Source organism: Staurois parvus, unplaced genomic scaffold (assembly GCF_062004578.1).
Source record: "Staurois parvus isolate SC_StPar_1 unplaced genomic scaffold, SC_StPar_1.0 ptg000027l, whole genome shotgun sequence".
NCBI classification, from domain to species: domain Eukaryota; kingdom Metazoa; phylum Chordata; class Amphibia; order Anura; family Ranidae; genus Staurois; species Staurois parvus.
Genome location: NW_028317823.1, coordinates 6,535,350 through 6,560,148, shown reverse-complemented (window position 1 = coordinate 6,560,148; position 24,799 = coordinate 6,535,350). Strand labels below are relative to the sequence as shown.

Here is a 24,799-nt window from a genome sequence, read left to right as displayed (position 1 = left end):
CTCCTCACACTGCTGGTGGGTTCCATTTTTGTCATAGGGTGCTGTATGGCCTCCCATTGCTGCTGCCTCCACCGCCGCACTGTGGCTCCACACTCTGGTTTTGGCCCCGTGACTGCCCAAATGAGTGAAGTGTGCGGTGATTCTAAGATCGACGGCACTCATCTGCATGTCATACTGACTGACAGTATTATTTCTCTTCCCCAGCAGACTCCAAGGGCATTTAAATTAAAGGTACAGTGTTCTGCACTAATATAAAGGCTCTCTGAAGCCTAGAAACACCCTTTTATAAGTTAAAATCGCAGCGAATATATAGAATCAAATTTATTCCTCGAATTCGCCGAATCAGCCGAATCGAATTTTTGAAAACTTCGCTCATCTCTAATCATAAGCAATGTTAATGCTGAATTACTGGGCCTATTGCCAAATGTTGAAAATGACTTTTGAACTAAAGACTTTTCGATGTTTGGACTTTTGTTTAAAATCCTTAGAGACAAACCAAATAAAACCAACAAACATTCGAAGACAACACAAAGATCTGTTTGGTGAACTTCTAAACTGCAGACTATGCCGATAGTAGAGGACATTTGTCTACATTAAAAAAACATTAATTTTAAAGAAACCAGAATTTACTACCACAGGCAACAGAATGCCGGGATACACTCAGGGGCGGACTGACAAATCATGGGGCCCCGGGCAATAGGGGATCATGGGGCCCCAGTGTCCTTGCCCAAACTCAAAAAAGCCTATGAAAAAGGTACCAGGGGCATCTCATGGGGCCCCCTACTGATCCTGGGCCCTCAGGTAGTGCCCGAGTTTCCAAATGGTCAGCCCGCCCCTGGATACACTGTTTGTGTTTGAAAATAGACTGAATATCATTCAGCATGACAACAACCGCCCATCCAAAGGACAGATGTTGTCCAGGGTTTAACATCGTTAGGTTGTCCAGGTCTCAACCACAGCCCCTCGAAGATTCAGTATGAAACTCTGGTGGGAACATCGGAGGTTCCTGAACAGTTTGGGCTGTTTAACCCTTTACAAAAACCTCATGTGAAGGTTGCATTTATCTCTACCCCCTCCTCCCTCCTGAGCCTCCCAAGTGGTTTTGTAATGTGGTGGCCACCTCATTGACCAATAGGGAGGTTTGGAAGGCATGAAATGTAAGAACAAGATTTATTTATTTCAGGTACTTATTTAGCACTGCCAATTTATGCAGTGCTTTACACTCAAGGATTGTACAATCTAAGGTCCCTAACTCATATTCATAAATACACATACTAGAGCCAATTTAGACAGGAGCCAATTCACCTACCATAATTCACCCTTGTTATTGACTGGAAAAGACAAATCTCCACATTGTACTGCCACACTTGTTCTGAGGAGGTAACGTGGTAATCTGTGGACGACCCTGAGAAGTGTTTCATCATTTGCTTGAAAACATGGGATAGTCCGGTACAGGGGCGGACTGACAACTCATGGGGCCCCCAGGCAATAGGGGATCATGGGGCCCCTGTGTCCTTGCCCAAACTCAAAAAAGCCTATGAAAAAGGTACCAGGGGCACCTCATGTGGCCCCCTACTGACCCTGGGCCCCTTTGGGCAGTGCCCGAGTTTCCAAATGGTCAGTCCGCCCCTGGTCCGGTATATTGCATAGCGATTGTGGGATAATCTTGGAGAAATTTTTGGCATATTGGATTATTATCCTAAAGGCTTTTGATTATTTATTTAGGGTAAGAGTATTTACTCTAGCCACATAGAAGTGCTCACGGAGTGTTTCACTTTGTCACACGTTTCACACTTTTTCACATATTGGCAATTTATGTATATATGTTTTTGATTATTGGATTATTGAGGATAATACACTATCTAGTCTTTTAATTTAATTTTTGTTTTAGGTATACGGTGGAAATCGACCATACTTTTTGGATTATTACATTGAAGAAAAAGAATTGGGAAGATTCATTGACTCTAAGAGCGTTTTATTATTTATTTTGGACTTTCAAGGGTGAAAGTGTGACTTTTTAAGTGTCAAGATATAGGGTATTGGTTTTTGTATATTAGTTTATTTGGACACTGGTTTTAATTTTGTTTTGTAATTCACCTACCAGCATGTCTTCAGAGTGTGGGAGGAAACCCACACAGGTACAGGGAGAACATACAAACTCCCAGGAGGAGGTGCCATGGCTGGGATTTGAACCAATGACCCTAGTACTGGCCAGGTGGAAGCACTAACCATTTAGCCACTGTGCTGCCTGCAAAATACTATAAAAAAAGAGATTTGCATGTAGCGCTACCCCAAGAGCAGCCGCTGAATTGTCTTCTGGTTTCTCTGCGCACATGAAAATGACACGCCTCATTCACCCAGCACTTACTGACACGCTTTGATATATTTCAAAGAATTTATTAGGCCAAGCATAGTCTAAATGAAGAGAGGACTAGCAAATGTACTTATACAAATAATCATAAGATAATACTGTTATTATGAGAGATATGGTTAAACACCTGCAGCATTCTAACTATCAGTAATTAGCAGAACTAAATTCCTTTTACCTAGTAACAGAATCTAAAGACAGTCCTAACTTGTTATGACATTCCCAGTTTTGTCCCACTGGCCAGTGAATGATAAAAAAAAAAGAAGAAACTTGGTCAGAAAAGTTGGGGCCTTTTAATGCACAACAGTTCCCAGAAGACAACAGATTTTCTTGTGCAGTGATAGTCCCTTATAAGGGGTTCCTATTTTGGATCTCCAGACACATGGTCCTCAAGTCCCCAAACAGGGATAGGAGTTGCTATGATATTTCTCTTTCAATCCTGCTGAGATAGTCCTTCTTTACAAGTGTTGGGGGTACTCTCTAGTATAGTCTGTTCTCAGCAGGCATCCAAATCACACCTTACACCTTCCCAGGGAGACAGTTTCCTTCTCTGAGACAAGGTCCTCTGCACAGAGAAGTCTCCCACCTGACTGTGGTCAGCTATGGCAGGGTTTTGTTCAGCCAGCAATGCAGTCTCTCTGTACAGCCAGCAGTCCAGTTTCTCTGTTAAGACAGCAGTCCAGTCTTTTCTCACCCCGTCTCCTTTAAGACTGTGCTCTCTCTTCCTCTCAGCAGCCTGCAGACCCCCTCCCCTTGCTTTTTTGCAGCAGCCAATCACCGTTCTTCCAGGACCCAGCAAAGATGGATGCCCCCTGCACTGGAGGCACTCCATAGACGAGCATTGAAAAGGGGTCTACTTAAAGATGGCTGCTGCACTTCTGCATTACTGAATATTCAGTCGAAATCTGTCCACACTGCAGAAGGATATTACAGCAGCAACAAAGAAAAATGTTCCACAGCAGTAATCACCTACAGTCCAGCCTGCATGCATACTTTAGATTTTGTATAATAGGCTCAGTTTCAGTTGCTTATGTTTTTGTCATGTTTGATTGTAAGCTCATGTGTTTATTTTATATTATTATTAATAATAATAATAATAATAATAATAATAATATTGTATTGTAACTGTACTGTCTCTCTTTATTTTGAAAAGTGATGGGCAAACTGTTGGAGTTATACAAATCTCATATGATAATAATAATAATAATAGTCTATGACATCACCATTGACAAGCACTGTTCTCTGTTTTCTGCACTGTTATGCAGAAAGATTTTGGTACTGGAAGAAAACAACTCTTCTCAGTCTGTAGCTGATCACATTCTCTGGTCTCCTAGACTTCACACAGAGTATATTGAAAAAACTACTGTATGTGGGATTTCAAAGGCACAAAACAAACCAATAACATCATAAAAAAATGTGCAGCCAACGGTTATATACCATCTTCTCCGACCTGACCCACACCATCAGAGAAATGTCCTATTCTATTAGGATTTTGACGATAATAAACTACCATTCAACACTGAGCAGGATCTGCTATTTTTCTATCCCCGCTCCATTCAAGTTTACATTTGGGATTGGGCATCCTTTGTGGTCATGCCTTGGGGGCTGTGGAGGGATCCCTCTTGGAGGAAAGTGGGACGGCATCTGTTTCTTCCTCTTACTTTCCCATTCTCATCTCTTCACTCATGGGATGATTTTGGAGATATTGGCCACATCCATTTCACTAATGGTTTTAGCCTATTGGCAGTTGTTTCATGTTCTCTGCCCCTTTGTGGGGCCATGTGTCTATGCCTTCCAAGCACTTCTGAAGAAGAGATTAATGTCCGTTTTGAAAAGCGTCAAGTGCAAATGCATGTATGATTTATCTTCATCCATGTACCTGCTGTGACAGTTATGTCCTATGTCACCGCCATACTTTATATCTATATGTCCTCTTAACATTTGTACAAATAAAATATGGTTTATTACATCTTTGTTTTTTTATGATGTTATTGGTTTTTTTGTGCCTTTAAAATCCCACAAAAAGAGGGTTTTTACATATATATTGTTACAGGGATGACGGCACCTCTTGTAATTACACCCATTGCTTTTCTAGACTTCACACAGATGTACTTAGGGCTGGTTCACACTGCATTCGCATTGATGAGTGGTTTTGATGCATTCAGGTACGTTTTTTATGCATTCTGGTGCATATTTGCCAATCCAGGGAATTTGATTTTGCATTTACATCTGGCTCAGTGTATCTGCTATGCGTTTTGCTGCGTTCCGTACAGAAAAAATGCAGCATGTTCCACTTTTGTTGACTGCAGTGGTGTGAATTAGGGCCATTGGAAAACACAGTGCATGCGTTTTTGATGCAGACTGCATCTGGTGTGAACCAGCCCTGACAGCAGACCTTCACTAAAAAGTGAACATACCGCTGATGTGCCTCTACTCCCCCTCCTCTACCATATTTGGAAAGGTTTTTTTGGGGGGAGGGTTACCCACTCCCATTACCACAATTCTCACCTAGGTGAGAATTACAGAAGATTGGCCTGCCCTCCTTCTCCACCCCTCTTAGGACACATCACGTGTCTCAGGAGGCAGTGGGACCAATCGAACAAAACAGCGCAATCTTGTGCGTGCGTATTGGGAAGATGGCTGTGGAGCACCAGGAAGTCACAGCTAGCTCCTACAGCCAAGATGGCGGTGCAGTGGATCCAAAGTCCAGCAAAGAACCAGCCCAGGTGAGGACAGCACTGGTCTCCTGGACTGGAGAGTATCTCTTTATTAAGAGGCAGCAAATACAGTATTTGTCGTTGCTGACTTTTTTTTTTTTTAATGTATATATAGCCTTTTTTTTGTCTTTTTTCTTAGTAGGGAATTGTTAGATCCCCTTCTAGGTATATTCATCCTCTATATTTGTCCCAATAACCATATTCCCCAAGGCAGAAAGCAAGAGAAATTCAACATTTCAGAGCTGTCAGCAGAACAAGAGGTGGGGGGGGGGGGAAGGAAATCTTCCAATTAGCACACTTTCTTTGGGGGCAAATGTCTAAGAAGAGAATTCCCCTTGCAGAGATTTTGTCTCACTTCCTGTTGTGTCTCCAGGACAGGTAATAAAGGCAACTTTTCCAATGGGCACACAGGAAGCAACTAATAAGCTGACAGGTGTTCTAAGCCCTCCATACCCTTTCCAAAAATTAAATAAAACAATTGGCTATACTTCCATTTTTGACTTGCCCTTCAAATTATTTACCCCCTTCCTGACCAGGCCATTTTTTGTGATACGGCGCTGAATTACTTTAACTGACAATTTGGGGTTTATTTACTAAAGCTGGAAAACCAATCAGCTTCTAACCTCAGCTTGTTCAATGAAGCTTTGGCAATGAAACCTGGAAGCTGATTGGTTTCTATGCAGAAGGGAGTCTGATTTTGGACTCTCCAGCTTTAGTAAATAAACCCCTTTATGTCATTTTTTCCCCCACAAATAGAGCTTTCTTTTGGTGGTATTTGATCACTTGAGCATTTTTTTATTTTTTGCGCTAAATTTAAAAAGTAAAATTTCTTCATAAATTTAGGCCAAAATGAAAATGTATTTTGTTACATGTCTTTACTAAAAACAAATTCCAATACGTGTAAATTCATTGGTTTACGTGAAAGTTATATCGTCTAAAAATGGCAATATATATACTGAAATTTTTATTTTTTTTATACTAGTAATGGCGGTGATCAGTGACTTATAGCGAGACTGCGGCAGACATTCTGTTACTGGATGGGAACTGACTAACTGTTACTGATATCCCCAGTGACACTAATACATTGATCAGTGCTAATAAAAAGCACTGACACTGTACTAATGACACTGGGCAGGAAGGGGTTAACATCTGGGGCGATCAAAGAGTTAACTGTGTGCTGTGTGTGTTTTATGTTGTGTGCTATTTTACTTGGGAGACATGCTGCTTTGTATCGCTCTGTAGTGCAGAGAGATACAAAGCAGCATGTTCATGCTGACAGGAGAGAGACCTGTGTTGTTTACACACAGGTCTCTCCCCTGCCAGCTTTGTCGATGATCGCCGAGTGCCGGCCAGGACCTGGTGATTAACATCCCCAGCAGCCAATACCGGCGCGAGTTCCTGCCTGTAAATGCAAATCACGTATATATACATGTTTTTCGCAGCCGTGCCACCCTGTAGCAGTGCTTCTGCTATACGGTGGAGGGCAAGGAAGAAAACAATTTTTTTTTCCTCTAACGATTGGTGCATTTTATGTGAGCCGATCAACAATGCCATTACACTAGTTCTAAGTGTTGTTGGACCAGCCACACCAAATCAAGTTAACAGAGAAATGTGCCAATTTCTATTGCTTGCAGATAGCATGCACCAAAATAACCAAGTAAATGTTTTAAACTTAAAATTGTTGTATAATGTACACCAGGGCTTGAAAAAGCCGCTCTCCCGCTCGCCAAATGCGAGGAGAAATTCCTGTGCAGCGAGCACAGATGATGGATGGAGCGGCTGCACCTGCGCTCCAAGCCTCATTGTGAAGCCGAATTCCGGTTTCCAACTTCTGGTTTCTGGCTTCTTCGGCACCGCCATTACACTGGCAGTGCCACTGAGGGGACAGGTGCAGGAGAGGTCTGCTCTCCTCCGCTGAGAGGAGACACCCTCTCAACCGCCGCGGGGGACTCCAGGAGAGGTCCGCTCTCCACCGCCGCAGGGGACACAAGGAGAGGCCCGCTCTCCACCGCCTTGGGGGACCTTGAAGTATTTTTGGGTATGGTCTGTGGAAATTTTGTTCAGTTTATGTATGGTTATTTGTATATTCTTTGTGTACGGTTAAAGGTCCATCCTCTACTCCTACAGTTTTTATAAAGTTTAATCCTTTATTAAACACCCTATTGTACATGTTGTATAGCTTTTAGTAGTACCTGAAAACTTGCATAGTGCTTTCTCTTGGTGTCTGTACTCAATACGGTAATAATAATATGCCACATTAGCCATGGATAGTAGAAAGGATGTGAAAATGTAAGCAACACCTTTTTGCTAGCTAACCTAATATACTTTTTAAGCTTTTTAGAATACCGAGTTGTCTTCACCAGACATGGTGTCATACCTTCACACATCAGTGACATGAACATGCACATAGTATATGCAACAAATGGTCACCAGGGGATACCTCTGGTAGTCTGCCAGGATTCGGTGACAATTGTCCTATGTCTATGGATAGACCTTACATCCAGTTATTAACACGTTGTGTCCTTTTTTAATACTTTAATGGCAGAAAATGTGTTATGTGAATTTCAAATATAATAACAGAGATGCTGTGAATACACTTTACACGTTTTTCATAGGTTTCATAAATTAGGTTCTAGGCTCAGTCTGGCCTCTTATCCACTATGAGACTTGATTATGTAAACCAGCTTTCTATTAGACTCTATTCTAAAGAAAAATGTAATTTCATAAGCTTTAAGGGGGCGTGGTTGGGGGCAGGGCTGGGGGCAGGTCAGGGGTGGGGTTGGAGGCGGACCTGGGCAAGGTTTGGTGGGGCAACTGGTGGAGTGTAAGGTTCGTGCCTGGCTAGTAGGTCAGGAATCAAAATTTTAAGCCCTGATGTACACCATTACTACAGTGGAGTGAATTGTAGTGGGGGGGGGGGATAAGCAATAGTAGAGGAGGGAGAGGAGAATTGGATGTGTATGGACAGACATCACACAACAAATGAACGAACAGTCATGCAACGCTTTTATTTACTTTTTGTGCAAAGCACTAAATAAGCGTGCATATAGTAACTGACACATTTTTTCTTCATGCGCCAATCTTTAAAGTCTTTATAAGGAGTGAAAAAGCAGCATAGAGAATTCCTAGCAGAAGCAGGAAATCACATTTACTCGCTTTTCTCATTTTTTTACACCAGTTTGGCTAAATTGAGGTTTATGAGAAGCAAACATGGCTGCATGCCATCTGATCACACTCCAGCTCACACACTATTGGCTTCCTTCTGGGTGATGAATCATTTCTCTCTTTAAATCCCATCTCCAGCCAACTTTTTAACATTAGTTTTGGATAGAGTGGTTAATATTTCTGTAGGGTTTTTTTCTTTGTCTTTGACCCCCATTGGGCCACTTTAAACAATTGAAGGAAATGTCCTCTTTTATGGTCTCCATCCAGACCCTCCTTGAGAATCAAGAACATACAGGTGAAACTCGAAAAATTAGAATATCGTGCAAAAGTTCATTTATTTCAGTAATGCAACTTAAAAGGTGAAACTTATATATGAGATAGACTCATTACATGCAAAGCAAGATAGTTCAAGCCGTGATTTGTCATCATTGTGATGATTATGGCTTACAGCTCATGAAAACCCCAAATCCACAATCTCAGAAAATGAGAATATTGGGAAAAGGTGCAATATTCTCGGCTCAAAGTGTCCCACTCTAATCAGCTAATTAAGCTAACACCTGCAAAGGGTTCCTGAGCCTTTAAATGGTCTCTCAGTCTGGTTCAGTAGGAATCACAATCATGGGAAAGACTGCTGACCTGACAGTTGTGCAGAAAACCATCATTGACACTCTCCATAAGGAGGGAAAGCCTCAAAAAAGGTAATTGCAAAAGAAGTTGGATGTTCCCAAAGTGCTGTATCAAAGCACATTAATAGAAAGTTGTGTGGAAGAAAAAGGTGCACAAGCAGCAGGGATGACCGTAGCCTGGAGAGGATTGTCAGGTAAAGGCCATTCAAAAGTGTTGGGGACTTTCACAAGGAGTGGACTGAGGCTGGAGTCAGTGCATCAAGAGCCACCACACACAGACGGGTCCTGGACATGGGCTTCAGATGTTGTATTCCTCTTGTCAAGCCGCTCCTGAACAACAAACAACGTCAGAAGCGTCTTACCTGGGCTAAAGAAAAACAGACCTGGTCTGTTGCTCAGTGGTCCAAAGTCCTCTTTTCTGATGAGAGCAACTTTTGCATCTCATTTGGAAACCAAGGACCCAGAGTATGGAGGAAGAATGGAGAGGCACACACTGCAAGATGCTTGAAGTCCAGTGTGAAGTTTCCACAGTCTGTGTTGATTTGGGGAGCCATGTCATCTGCTGGTGTTGGTCCACTGTGCTTCATTAAGTCCAGCGTCAATGCTGCCATCTACCAGGAGATTTTGGAGCATTTCATGCTTCCTTCCGCAGACGAGCTTTATGGGGATGCTGACTTAATTTTCCAGCAGGACTTGGCACCTGCCCACACTGTCAAAAGCACCAAAACCTGGTTCAATGACCTTGGGATTACTGTGCTTGATTGGCCAGCAAACTCGCCTGACCTGAACCCCATAGAGAATCTATGGGGCATTGCCAAGGGAAAGATGAGAGACATGAGACCGAACAATGCAGAAGAGCTGAAGGCCGCTATTGAAGCATCCTGGTCTTCCATAACACCTCAGCAGTGCCACAGGCTGATAACTTCCATGCTACGCCGCATTGAGGCAGTAATTGCTGCAAAAGGGGCCCAAACCAAATACTGAGTACATCTGCATGCTTATACTTTTCAGAGGTCCGATATTGTTCTATGTACACTCCTTGTTTACAACCCAATGGGCATAACATAGAATTAGATCTAAATTGCTTCATAGACAATAGCTAGAACCTCTCAACTCGCATTTGCAGATGAGTTTGAAAACACGTTCTACATAGTTCTCACTATATGTCTCAATATATAATATTTTTGATACATTTTGTCTGAGCCATACGTCTTTATACGTTTTTTATGTCGAATTGACAAATTTTTATATACATCTTATGATGTTTAAAATTCGATGTTATCTCACATCGAAATTCATGTATCGAGCAGCTTTATACAAATATATCCTATGATGGTTAAGAGCTTGGATGTTCTTTTACATCGAATTCTATTTATATCGATCTTCTTTTTACATCGAATTTATTCATATCGATTTTTTAATATCGATCGTTTCATATCGAATTTGGTTTTATCATGGTTTTATATTCCATGTTTCTCGTCATCACAATTTTAGGGAATATTCTTAATGAAATATTTTAACATCTGGTGCATATGTTTACTTGAGTTTTTATCATATATATATTGACTTTGTACTTTTGTGTATTTTTACTGACCGCAATATTTTATATATTGTATTGTATTTTTACTGACCGTATGTTGCGCATTATTAATCATTTCAGTGTTTTAAGATGATTGCTATTTATGTTTTATTTTTATTGATATACAGTTTGCGCAGAACTAGACATCCATAATATTGATGTCAAACCACGGGTATATTAATTTCATGATGAAGTGTTCATCTAAGTAAGTTTGTTCCTGTATATTTACACATATGTTATATGTGACTATGATATATAGTTTATGCATATGTGTAAAAGGGTGGGCATGGCATATTGTATATATGCATATGACTGGTTAAGATACTTATATAGGGGTATATAAGGTTTCTTATATAGGTATCTCTTTGACCATTTCCCCCCCTTCTTTCAGCCATTTGTTGCCCACCATTTCCAGTTCTATGAAGAACAATTATCCTGTGGTTATATACCAAAACCTTTTTGCCATAAATGGATCTGCTGCTAATCTAACAAAGCAGTGTACTATTTGCCTTTTCCCTCCAACAAAATGGCGGCGCTATGCTTCTATTTTGAGACACAAGAGGGACATTGCTAACAATCGCGATCCACGGCAAAATGGCGCCGGCGTACGGTGTATGCGCCGGTCGCCGGCAAAATGGCGGGCGCAACAAGCGCGATTGCGATTAAAAATTATAAATAGCAGCAAGAGGATGTCCCTGCTGTAAGCCCTGACGCACGTTCGCATAGCACGAAAGGCATCAGGGGGGCTACAGCACCTGGACATCTTACCCTATGATTGCGGTCAGTACCATATCTTATCTTGTGTTACTTCTGGAATAAAGTATTTTTGCAGTATCACGCTATGTGATGTCCCTTATTGGGCTCTATATGAGCACCACCCTTTCACAGTATCAAGGTTAAGGAGGGACTCCAGAGATGTATGAGAGCCTAATGTACCATGGAACCTGACCAGGATGGATGACCAGTGAGAACTAGGGAACGTGGCTTTACCAGAGAGTGTGGAGAACTTAGATGTACCTGAAGAGAGGAAACTTCTTTCATGCGTATTTTTAACGCACTTCTGGTGAGTGCGCATTTAATATATTTCCTGCTCACATTCGGATCACTCACCCTAATTTGTAAAGGAGTCCCGGTAGAATTGACACATCGCATCCCTTTGCATGTTCGTGGACACTAGATTGAGCATTGAACTTTTATTTATGACGATCTTATGATTTTATGTTCTCTTATTTTTACTCTTAGTACTGAATATATGCTGATATTTTCACCTTTTTATTATTAGCGCTGCACCTTTTTGTCTATATTTTATCTTGGAAGGTTATGTTGGTTACCTTTTTGGTGTTCTAGCAGCTTTTTAGTACATCTTTACCACAGTGAGCGCTCGCTATACAACTTGTCTCAATCCTTGTTTTATTGATTGCATGTAACATTCTAATTTTCTGAGATTGTGGATTTGGGGTTTTCATGAGCTGTAAGCCATAATCATCACAATTATGACAAATCACGGCTTGAACTATCTTGCTTTGCATGTAATGAGTCTATCTCATATATTAGTTTCACCTTTTAAGTCGCATTACTGAAATAAATTAACTTTTGCACGATATTCTAATTTTTCGAGTTTCACCTGTATACCATAAACCAATGGCTACATCAATCTTGTTTTTTAAAGACAACTGTTTAGATCATTTGAACTTGGCTACCTTCTTCAAGTACTCCCATCAGTTGCTGTACACGTATAATTGGTCATGGGCTACACACAGTAGCTAAATTGACTGCAGATTGATAATCAGTGGATTTCATGGTAAAAATAGGAGCCACCAAACCCCAACAAACATTTTAAACCAAACCCATCTCCAGGCATAATTAAATCATCCCCCTCAACCCTTCCCACTCCAGACCAACCCCTTGCTTCCAGCCATTCCCAATGAAAAAAAAAATCCTCTAACACGTTTGCTTACCCAAGTCCACCACCAGGTAACCACTTCTGGTGTTGGGAGCCAGTGATTGCTTTCTGGCTTGTCTTGGTATTGTCTGTTTGTGATGTTATAACACCATTCTTTTAAGGTGGTTGTAAAGACTGAATTATTTTTTTTTTACCTCCATCTTTCCTTGCAAGAAGGTAAAAAACCTTCTGTGTGCTGCTCCCCCCACAGCCCCCCTAATACTCACCTGAGTCCCACTCGGTTCAGCGATGTGCACGAGAGCCTTGGCTGACTTAGGACTCCCTCTCCTCATTGGCTGAGACAGCAGTGGGAGCAATTGGCTCTCATTGCTATCAATCACAGCCAGCGAGCCAATGAAGAGAAAGTGGGGGGCGGGTCCAAGCCACAGCTCTATGTGTCTTATGGACGCATAGAGTGGTACTCAAGAGCAAGTGCGGACTGACAACTCATGGGGCCCCTGGGCAATAGGGGATCATGGGGCCCCTGTGTCCTTGCCCAAACTCAAAAAAGCCTATGAAAAAGGTACCAGGGGCATCTCATGGGGCCCCCTACTGACCCCGGGCCCTCGGGCAGTGCCCGAGTCTCCAAATGGTCAGTCCGCCCCTGCTCAAGAGTGAGCACATACCAGTGTCCCATAGCAAGCGGCTTGCTTTTGGGGGCACTGGTCAAAAGGGAGGAGCAAGGAGCACCAGCGAGGGACCTGAGAAGCGGAGGATCTGGGCTGCTCTCTGCAAAACCATTACACAGAGCAGGTAAGTATAACATGTTTGTTATAAAAAAAAAAAAAATGGAACCTTTATTTTCACGTTAAGACTAAGCCCTGGTTCACACTGATGCGGTGCAGAATTTACAGCTTCTCTGTGCAAATTCCGCACCAAATCAGTGTGAACCAGGGCTTAGTCTTAACGTGAAATCACACCCCATTCATGTGAACCGCTGTGGGTGTGTATCTTAACAACCCCCCGAAATCGGTCCGCAAAATGCAGTGCGATGTGCAGAATCGGATTGCATAGGTGTGAATACCCATGTGATCCAATTCTAGTACGGACCCAAAAAAGGGTCCTGCACCTTTTTGGTGCGGTCATACAAACTGTTTGGCTCCAATCGCACTGCACACAAATCGCATGTGATTTGCACAGGAATGCTGTGCGGTTGCTGTGCAAATCACATGCAATATACCGCACCACATATATGTGAACCCAGGCTAAAGGACTCTGTGAATATCAAGATGATGGACACGGTCCACAACTAACGAGTACTGACCAAAGTGACCTTGCAACGGCAAGGACACCAGCTGCAGACCAAAAGAAGGAAAAAATTGTACTAAACCTGTCTGCTAATGCGGGTAAATATTTTTTTTTTATAAAAATTTGAGATTTACTAGTGCATGTGGAGTGGAAGGGCAAAGATAGGAAAATCAAACTTCTTCCCACTACAATGGAAAAGACACCAAACATATTGGCTACCTGGCTCCTGAGCGTCATCCTGCCCTCCATGATAAAGTGTGTGTCAACAGCTGAGATGCAGACAAGGACCCTCCAGAAAATTATGACCTATCGATAAGTGCACTCAGCAAAATGTAAGCTCTTATGCTCTTTTAAACCTCTGCAAATGGCGCTCTTATCCAACTCTAAGGAGAATTACCTGCTACTTTCTACCTCATTACTGCCATAAAAACTATTTCAAAGTTCGTGTGTTACAGATAAATGTTTTTTTAAAGAGACTCAAGTAGCAAAAATAATCACGTTGAAAGGCATAGTTTGTTAAAACCACCGCACGGTCAAAAAGGAGATTGTCCATAGTAACTTGTTGAAGTCAGTTGAAATGTGGTCCTTGAGTCCTGGTTCACATTGATGCGAATTCTATGCGGTTTGGATCCGATCCGAAAGGCCAAGATTCGCATGTCGTCTGAAAAAATATTGTTTGCTATGAAAGCAGTATACATCTATGCGGTGTCATTTTGATCTGGTTAAAAAAAGGTCCTGTGCGAGTTTAATGCGGGATAGATGCAAATTTTATCTCCAGGTATGCCAAATCCCCCATTATTTTGCATTAGAATTGCACCTGTCACAACTGAAATCGCACTAAGAAATCGTACTGTGAAATCGCGTCAGATTCATACTGCATCAGTGTGAACCTAGTCTGAAAATTCTCAGAAACAGGTGTCAATTAGTCATTCATTTACAATTATTGATTTGAAGAAAGTGTGCATTGGTAGGAATGATCACAGAAGAATCATCAATCAAAGAGGACCTTCCTCTTCCTTAAAAAAAACCTGACTACCTAAATACATTTTATTAAGTAAAGCTAAATACATCTCTCACATATGCTACACCATATGACACTGCTCAGGGAAAAGAGACTTTCCCCTGAGATCTCATATGATGCATGCACTGTACATTATGTTGCACTCATTTTTATATATCAGTTTATGAAAAATGTGTTGTGCGCATATGTGCGGGTAAATACCAATGCATAGAAGCATCAGCGTTGACATGACTAGAGCCAACGTACAGCCATTCACTTGTATGGCAGGCAGTACACGCTAGCTGCGGATCTCCAGGTGTGGGAAAGCATTGAGAATGTTATACTAGGCATATAAAATGTCTCCAAACGTCCATGTGCATGAGGTCTAAAGGTAATATAGCGCCTCCCCCTTCTAGCAATAACTCAGCAGCACAGCTCCCCCTGCTCCCCCTAAAAGCAGATCCTGTTCTCCCTCTCTGCAGTAGCTTGGAAGCTCAGCAATTGCTGCTCCCCCTCCCAGCAGTGACTCTCAGCTCAGCTTCAAAGAAGTAACTCAGCAGCTCCCCCTCCTAGCAATGACTTGGCAGCTCAGCTCCCCTTGCTCCCCCTCCCAGCAGTGACTCAGCAGCTCAGCTCACCTTCAAAGAAGTGACTCAGCAGCTCCTCCTGCTAGCAGCTCAGCTAACCTTCAAAGAAGTGACACAGCAGCTCCCCCTGTTAGCAATGACTTGGCAGCTCAGTTCCCTTCACTCCCCCTCCAAGCAGTGACTCAGCAGCTCAGCTCACCTTCAAAGAAGTAACTCAGCAGCTCCCATCCTAGCAATGACTTGGAAGCTCAGCTCCCCCTGCTCCCCCTTCCAGCAGTGACTCAGCAGCTCAGCTCACCTTCAAAGAAGTGACTCAGCAGCTCCTCCTGCTAGCAATGACTTGGCAGCTCAGCTCCCCCTGCTCTCCCTACCAGCTGTGGCTCAGCAGCTTAGCAGCCCCTCACAGCAGTGACTTTCTTCTCCCTCCACCAGCTTTAATTCAGCAGCTCAGCAATCCCTGCTACCCTGCCTATTAGTGACTCAGCAGCTCAACCTCCCGTTCCCATTCCTGGATCCCTAGTTTTGTGTTTATAAAGAAATAAATAAAGAAAAGGAGGAGAGCTGGTTGGATTTTGGGTTCCCATTAAAATGCATTTGACCTATATTCCCTATAGGTCAAAATGGGAGGTGAGCATGCATGTTAGCTGGTGGAGGATTTTTAAGGTGATCACTTTTCAATTCATGTGTGGAATTTACACTGATTTGAAGATTTTTCTGCATTACAGATCTTGATTTTTTACTACATTTACATCCGTCCAGGCCCTGAGGCAGCAAAGCAGCCCCAAACCATGATGCTCCCTCCGCCATGTTTTACAGTTGGGATGAGGTTTTGATGTTGGTGTGCTGTGCCTTTTTTTCTCCACACATAGTGTTGTGTGTTCTTCCCAAACAACTCAATCTTGGTTTCATCTGTCCACAGTATATTTTGCCAGTAGTGCTGTGGAACATCCAGGTGCTCTTTTGCAAACTTCAAACGTGCTGCAATATTCTTTTTGGACAGCAATGGCTTCCTCCGTGGTGTCCTCCCATGTACTCCATTCTTGTTTAATGTTTTCCTTATTGTAGATGTGTCAACAAAATGTTAGCATGTGCCAGAGATTTCTGTAGGTCTTTGGCTGACACTCTGGGATTCTTCTTTACCTCATGCAGCATTCTGCGCTGTGCTCTTGCAGTCATTTTTACAGGACGACCATGCCTAGGGAGAGTAGTAACAGTGCTAAACTTTCTCCATTTGTAGACAGTCTGTCTTACCGTGGACACATGAACATCAAGGCTTTTGGAGATACTTTTGTAACCCTTTCCAGCTTCATGCAAGTCAACAATTCTTGATCGTAGGTCTTCTGAGAGCTCTTTTCTGCGAGGCATGGTTCACATCAGACAGTGCTTCTTGAAACCAGTAAACCCAAAACAGGTGTGTGTTTTTTAAGGGCAGGACAGCTGTCAGCAACACATCCAATATCATCACACTGATTGGAGTCAAGTTTGGCTCACTCCTGGCTCCAATTAGCTCTGGGAGAAGTCATTAAACTAGGGCCTCACATACTTTTTCCTCCCTGCACTGTGAATGTTTACATGTTATGTGCAATTAAACCATGGCAACATCTAATGTTTGTGTAGTATTATGTTCAGCAGACTGTGTTCTTCTATTGTTGTGACTTAGATGACGTTCAGAGCACATTTTATGACCAATTCATGCAAAACTCCACGTATTCCCAAGGGGTTCACATACTTTTTCTTGCAACTGTATATATATATATATATATTATTACTGTTATTTTTATTTATGCTTTGATATATATTACTCAGACTATCTATTTGCACATATGTGGAAATTGCACATTTTGATTTGTTCATACTTAGTACTGCCTAGCAGGGCATCTATTTTTTTTGGATATTTTCATTCACTTGTGCTTGTTTTTTTTTAACCACTTCCTACAGCCCTATAGCAGAACTACTGCTACAGGGCGGCAGGGCTGCGCAAAATCACGTGTATATATATATGTGTAATTTTGCATTTTCAGATAGGGGGCGCATGCGAGCCCTACTTGCACTGCCATTGGCAGCTACAGCTGTTGATAACGGGGTCCCGGCCAGAGATTCCCCACCGGCACCCGGCGATCGATGAGGAACATTGACTGGGGAGAGGTCTGTATATAAACAATACAGATCTCTCACCTGTCAGCTCCAGCACGCTGCTTTGTATTGCTCTGCATAGCAGAGCAATACAAAGCAGCGTGCTTACACAGTAAAACACACACAGCACACAGTTAACCCTTTGATTGCCCAGATGTTAACCCCTTCCTGCCCAGTACCATTAGTACAGCATCAATGCTTTTTATTAGCACTGATCACTGTATTAGTGTCACTGGGGATATCAGTGGCAGTTAGTCAGTTCCCCCACAGAGTCACTTAGTGTCAGAATGCCCGTTGCAGTCCTGCAGTTCCGCTATAAGTCACTTATCGCCACCATTAATAATATAAAAAACAAATTCCAGTATATTTACCGACATTTGTAAACGCTATAACTTTCACGTGAATCAATTAATTTACACGTATTGGGATTTTTTTTTAGCAAAGACATGTAGCAGAATACATTTTGGCCTCAGTTTATGTTTTTTTTTAAGTTTTACTGGACATGATTTATAGCAAAAAGTCAAAAATATTGTTTTTTTTCTCAAAATTGTCAGTCTTTTTGTTTATAGCGCAAAAAATAAAAACCGCACAGGCGATCAAATACCACAGAAAGAAAGCTCTATTTGTGGGAAAAAAGCATAAACTTCATTTGGGTGAAGCGTTGCATGACCGCGCAATTGTCAGTTAAAAAACGCATATCGCAAAACACGGCCTGATCAGGAAGGGGGGTAAATCCTCTGGAGGGCAAGTGGTTAATATTATTTCATATTTTCTTTTTATTTCATGTGCTTTGTTATATATGAAACTATTATTGTTTTTATTTATGCCTAGATATATATTATTACAGGTACTTATATAGCACCATCAATTTATGCATTGGGCCAATTTAGACAGGAGCCAGTTAAACTACCAGCATGTCTTTGGGGTGTGGGAGGAAACTGGAGTATTGGAGGAAACCCACGCAGTTACAGGGAGAACATGCAAACTCCAGGCAGGTGGTGCCATGGTTGGGATTTAGACTAATGACCCGAGTACTGCCAGGGGGAAGTGCTAACCATTTAGCCACTGTGCTGCATTACTCAGATTATCTATTTGCACATATGTTGAAGTTGCACATATTGATTTGTCTGTATTTGGTATTGGCTAGCAGGGCATCTATACTTTTTTGGACATTTTCATTCACTTTTGCTTGTTTAATTTCAAAGAATGCACTTCTATTACCTTCGTTAGGGGCTCTGTCAGGTGTTTACTTTTTGCTTTCTGGTTAGGATCAGTGAGTAGTGCAGCACTATTTATTTATTCATTTGGATGACTGCTAAGTCACTTCTGGGAGAAGGAAGCAGTAGGAGCTAAGCCGCTGAGCCACTGCCATAGGGGGAAAAGCAGGCGCAGCTGATCGGCATAACCACTGGTGATAAAAGATATTAACTGCACAGAGCGTGGACTATTTTCAACATTTCAGCCCACTCATAGAAATGCAATGAGAGAAGAAACAGTAAAGCACAGCCCATGTACTGGAAGCAGTGCCTCTACATGTAGGAAGCAACATTGGCTGCCCCCAGCTTTTATAATTATAAATGTGCAGCTATGCACAGAAACAAAGTTATCATCTTCACACATATATTGATTTGATTATTCGCATCAAACTGGGATTGTTTACACGAGCGTCTAAAAAAATAGGCCTGGAAAAGATTTTACGTAGTGCAAAAAAATGTGCAATAAGAGTTACTATACACCAACGTGGAGAGGATATTTATTTTCTTATCAAAAGTTTATAAACATAACAATGATGTATAATATCTAGGATAAAAAGCACGGTATTAAAATAATAATTCCACTGACTGAAACCCCAGTAGACCTATTCCCAAGCACAATACAATCGGCAAGAACCTCAATTGTTTCTGGGAATGGATTTATTGAAAACAATAGAACCTCGCTAATACAATTCATTCCAGGGAAGAATGTTCATTTCAGTAATATGTTACACGAACAGAGACTCTGAACACAGCGGAGAGCACGCATAATTCCACCACATGCCGAATACTCTGCAATTTCATCCAATTCCACATCAGGTTTAACAAAACTGAATCAGAAAGACAATCGAGGGAAATGTGACTGCAGCTCCAAACTTTGCATTATGCATTGAGAGCATTCTATTATATAGAATTACAGTTTACAAATACACACTGAGTGCCTCATTCTGCCTATTACCAAAATTGAGTCCCAAGGACTCCAAACACAGTTACAGTGCCTTGAAAAAGTATTCATACCCCTTGAAATTTTCCACATTATGTCATGTTACACACAAAAACGTAAATGCATTTTATTGGAATTTTATGTGAAAGACCAACACAAAGTGGCACATAATTGTGAAGTGGAAGGAAAATGATAAAAGGTTTTCAAATTTGTTTACAAACAAATATCTGAAATTTGTATTCAGCCCCCTTTATGCTGATACCCCTAACTAAAATCTAGTGGAACCAATTGCCTTCAGAAGTCACCTAATTAGTAAATAGAGTCCACCTGTGTATTTTTATCTTAGTATAAATACAACTGTTCTGTAAAGCCCTCAGAGGTTCATTAGAGAACATTAGTGAACAAACAGCATCATGAAGGCCAAGAAACACACCAGACAGGTCATGGATAAAGTTGTGGAGACATTTAAAGCAGGGTTATGTTATAAAAAACATATCCCATGCTTTGAACATCGTATGGGGCAATGTTCAATCCATCATTCAAAAATGGAAAGCGTATGGCACAACTACAAACCTACCAAGACATGGCCGTCCACCTAAACCAACAGGTCAGGTAAGAAGAGCATTAATCAGAGAGGCAGCCAAGAGGCCCATGGGAACTCTGGAGGAGCTGCAGAGATCCACAGCTCAGGTGGGAGAATCTGTCCACAGGACAACTATTAGTCATGCACTCCATAAATCTGGCCTTTATGGAAGTGTGGCTATTGTTGAAAGAAAGCCATTGTTGAAAGAAAGTCCCATTTGCATGTCATGTGGGGGACACAGCAAACATGTGGAAGAAGGTGTTTTGGTCAGTTTAGACCAAGCTATGTATGGCAGAAAACTAACACTGCACATCACCCTGAACACACCATCCCCACCGTGAAACATGGTGGTGGCAGCATCATGTTGTGGGGATGCTTTTCTTCAGCAGGGACAGTGAAGCTAGCCAGAGTTGGTGGGAAGATGGATGGGGCCAAATACAGGGCAATCTTAGAAAAAAACTTGTTAAAGTCTGCAAAAGACTTGAGACCGGGGCGGAGGTTCAAGTTACAATAGGATAACAACCCTAAACATCCAGCCAGAGCTACAATAGAATGGTTTAGATCAAAGCATATTCATGTGTTAGAATGGCCCAGTCAAAGTCCAGACCTAAATCCAATCCAGAACCTGTGGCAAGACTTGAAAATTGCCGTTCACAGACGCTCTCCATCCAATCTGACAGAACTTGAGCTATTTTGCAAATGAAAGGGCAAAAATGTCCCTCTCTAGATGTGCAAAGCTGGTAGAGACATCCCCAAATGACTTGCAGCTGTAATTGCAGTAAAAGGTGGGTATACAAAATATTGACTCAGGGGGGCTGAATACAAATGCATGCCACACTTTTCACATATTTATTTGTAAAATCATTTGTTGAAAATCATTTATCATTTTCCTTCTACTTCACAATTATGTGCCACTTTGTGTTGGTCTATCACATAAAATCCCAATAAAATACATTTACTGTTTTGCCTGTAACATGACAAAATGTGGAAAATTTCAAAGGGTATGAATACTTTTTCAAGGCACTGTATACCAATAATGACTTCAGCTCTGTACTCTGAGCTCTGGCCTACTCTCTCTTACCTGAACCATGGTCAATGAGACCCAACATTACACTGAGGAACCAACAATTTGACGGTTGGGGCTGATAACGGAGTACACAATGGCAAACTATCCATGGAATTATCTAAGCTTCCTGCACCATTATAATGGCACAGCAAACTGTCAGAAGTGGCGTGCGCCACATTACCTGAGCAGATTGACAGCAGGTCTATCTACACCAGTTTCTATAGAAATAGAAACCAGATCTGCAACTAATTCACAGAGGACATGTGGAAGTTACCATATAAAAAAACTGCAGTAGATCCCTGCCAGGTGTGACCAGTGATATGGGATGTGATCTGACAGTAGATAGCTCAGAATGCTCTAGCCGTGCAGTGATTACACTACACAAGCAGAAGATATATAATATTTCCATGCAGTGGATGAAATAAAATACCAATTAAAATGAAGATAGTAGGCAGCTGCTGTCACTGAACAAAATCCTGTTGCAAAAAGATGTGTTGTGAAAAGTAAACTGTATATGGTGTAGCACTACCAATTTACCACTGTATACCACTGGGAACCAGGGAGACGCTGCCTATATACCACTAGGAACCAGGGAGACTCTGCCTATATACCACTGGGAAACAGGGAGACTCTGCCTATATAGCACTGGGAACCAGGGAGACTCTGCCTATATAGCACTGGGAACCAGGGAGACTCTGCCTATATAGCACTGGGAACCAGGGAGACTCTGCCTATATAGCACTGGGAACCAGGGAGACTCTGCCTATATAGCACTGGGAACCAGGGAGACTCTGCCTATATACCACTGGGAACCAGGGAGACTCTGCCTATATACCACTGGGAACCAGGGAGACTCTGCCTATATACCACTGGGAACCAGGGAGACTCTGCCTATATACCACTGGGAACCAAAGGAGAGGAGAACTCCATCTTGAGCGCTCTCTAACCTGCTTAAACTAAGGGGTCAACAAATTGTGGTGAGTGTGGTTGTGGAGGCGGAATTCAGAGCAGAATTGTCACTCTTATATAGGCTGTGCCTGGTTGATAAGAAGATGTTGATTCCTATTAGTAAAACTTTGTTAAAGAGACTCTGCTACTTTTCCCATTCAAGTAAAAATGACACAGTCTCTGGAAATCCCTCCGTATCAGTTTACACTTACCTTTGCCCAGCTTCCCTGCTCAAAGACCCTCAAGTACAACTTTTACAGACCTGAACATGCAGTCTCTAGTTCTGAAGATGAGCTCATTGCCCTTAGAACAACAGTATCGCTGGGATTTCCACAGATCAGGCATTTTCTTACGCTAGAGATAAGGTAAAAGTGTCCTTCTTGACACTTACATATTCCTTTTGAAGGTTACCGGATTCTGGTCACAGCAGCCATTGTTAACTGACAGAACCCACAGGGATGCCAAGAATCTCTTCTTCTCTCTCACTTTCACATCTTCTGGTCACTCCAAATTGAAAGAATGTCCAGTCAGTTTAGAGTGGGCTTAACTGATTTTCTAATATTAGGCAGGTTGACACAAGATTTCCACTTAAATGGCAATTCCAACTTCATGGCTTACAGAAGTATTTTCTGAATACCCCCCGAGGCCCGTGTTCCACTGTCATCGTGTCCAGCCAGTTCTCACAAGATACTGGTAAAGCCCTTTCTCTAAAACAGGTACTTGCAGAGTCATTATCCTTACTAAGGAAGCCCTTTTAAGAGAAGAAGGGTGCCCAAAGGGAAGAAGAACCTACTCCCCACTTGAATGTCTGCTAGCCTCTCTACGTCTTTGTCTTCTTTGCACCTCCATTGCATTCACCCACCAACTGAATATTTCATTGTGTTCAACCAGTTCCCACAAGATACTGCAAAAGTCCTTTCTCTAAAGCAAGTACTTGCGGAATCTTTATCCTTACTAAGGTAGCCCTTTTAAGAAGACAAAAGGTGACCTAAGGAAAGAGGAACCTACTCCTACAATTGGAATTTTGCTAGCTTCTTTGTCTTCTTCTTCTAATCTCCCTCTACTGAGTCCTTCCACCAACAAAATACTTCCTGATTGATTTGAAAAGGGAAGGGGATGGGATCAAAACCAAAAGAGCCTAATACCCCTTTAAAATATATATTTCGGAAGACTAGAGTTATGCTTTAAATAGGACAACCAGGTATCTTGGGGTACTGTATGCTTAGCAGTAAATATTGTACTTTGTGTAAAGTATTTGTTGTTAAATTGTGCAAAGTGTTAAGTGCCCTCTCTATTCTGGAAACTTTGATGAATGCTAAAGGAAGACACAAGACGACTGTTCTGTTTTTTCCTTTAATCTACATCAAAGTTTTATCTTGTGTTCCTGGAGGTATTGACCTTGGTGCCCTCTGAATCTTGTCTCATTCTCTGAATTTCAACCACAGTGCACAAAGATGCATTCTGATCACATGAAAGAAAATCCATGATCATGTAGCCTAGTAATTCTTGAATTTAAGCACATACTAACCAGATTATAAAAGGGTATAATAAAATATATTGCTCAGTCAGCATGCAGTATCTAGCTGCACACCTGTAAAGTTTTTTTGATACCAGTATACTCTCCATTGATCATTTCTAGTAGTGTGAGTGACCCCTGATATTTGGTCCTCTGTGTTTATAGCATTATTAATCCTTCTTTCACATGATAAGGGAAGGGACTATTTCTACTATACCTTTGCTGATGTCTCGAACCAGCCAACAAAACCGTGTTCTTTGCAGAACTGGTCCATTTTGGTGAGGTTGTTTCTGAAGCCGTCTTTTCCCTGGTCACACTTGTTGGCTAGAAGTACTGTGGATACTGGCAAACCATTAGACAGAGTCAATTTTGAGTCTAAATCCTCTTTCCATTTGGTCACAGCCTCAAACGTTGCCGGCCTTGTTACGTCAAACACAATGAAGGCTCCTACTGCTTCTCGATAGTAGACTCGGGTCATGTTTCCAAACCGCTCTTGACCTGAAAGATGGAAGAGTTTATATAATAATTGGATCTCCTAATCAAGACTTATAGTGAAGTGTAGATTATCATAATGGCATTCTGGATGGAGGTTCAGGAGTCAGGACCCATACATCAAAGAGGGTCTGTTTGCCACTTACAGAAGTAATTTGTTCAAATATGGACTTGAAGCTAACGTTCAAGAAAACAGCTAAATTCACAGAGTAAATAACTGTAGGAGAGCTATGGTTACCTGCCAAATGATTTGTATTCCTTTTTATTCATTTAGAGATTTACAGAGCTCTGCCACGCAGAACAATCAGCCTGGAGACCTACTGCAGTTGCATGCATGTTACTTGTACAGGAGATTACACAGGACTTGTACTAGGTCAAATTAAGTTTATTGCGCTTAATTATTTGTAATGGACACACACCTGCACAAATTCGTGTGCATTTTAAATATGCCTGGAGGTCAGCTTCAATGTAAAAGAAATAAGAACCCAATGGTGAAACAATGGTGCCTAAAACTTCTGTGAAGTTGTCCTATTGGTAGAGATAGTAGACCTAAGGAGGAGTAAGTAGCTTACTATACATGTAGGTTATTTCAAGGAAAGTGGTGAATTATTTGTTTAAAGCTGAACTACAGTG

At 41.7% G+C, this 24,799-nt stretch overlaps 1 protein-coding gene across 1 annotated transcript in view; it reads right to left on the bottom strand.

The window, feature by feature from the left end:
* Positions 1-24,799, bottom strand: part of RAB38 (RAB38, member RAS oncogene family) — a 127,079-nt gene that overhangs the window by 46,359 nt on the left and 55,921 nt on the right. Inside the window, exon 2 of the mRNA XM_089656702.1 lies at positions 23,892-24,172. Coding sequence (XP_089512828.1) covers positions 23,892-24,172 — 281 coding nt within the window. The remainder of the gene's footprint in view (positions 1-23,891; positions 24,173-24,799) is intronic.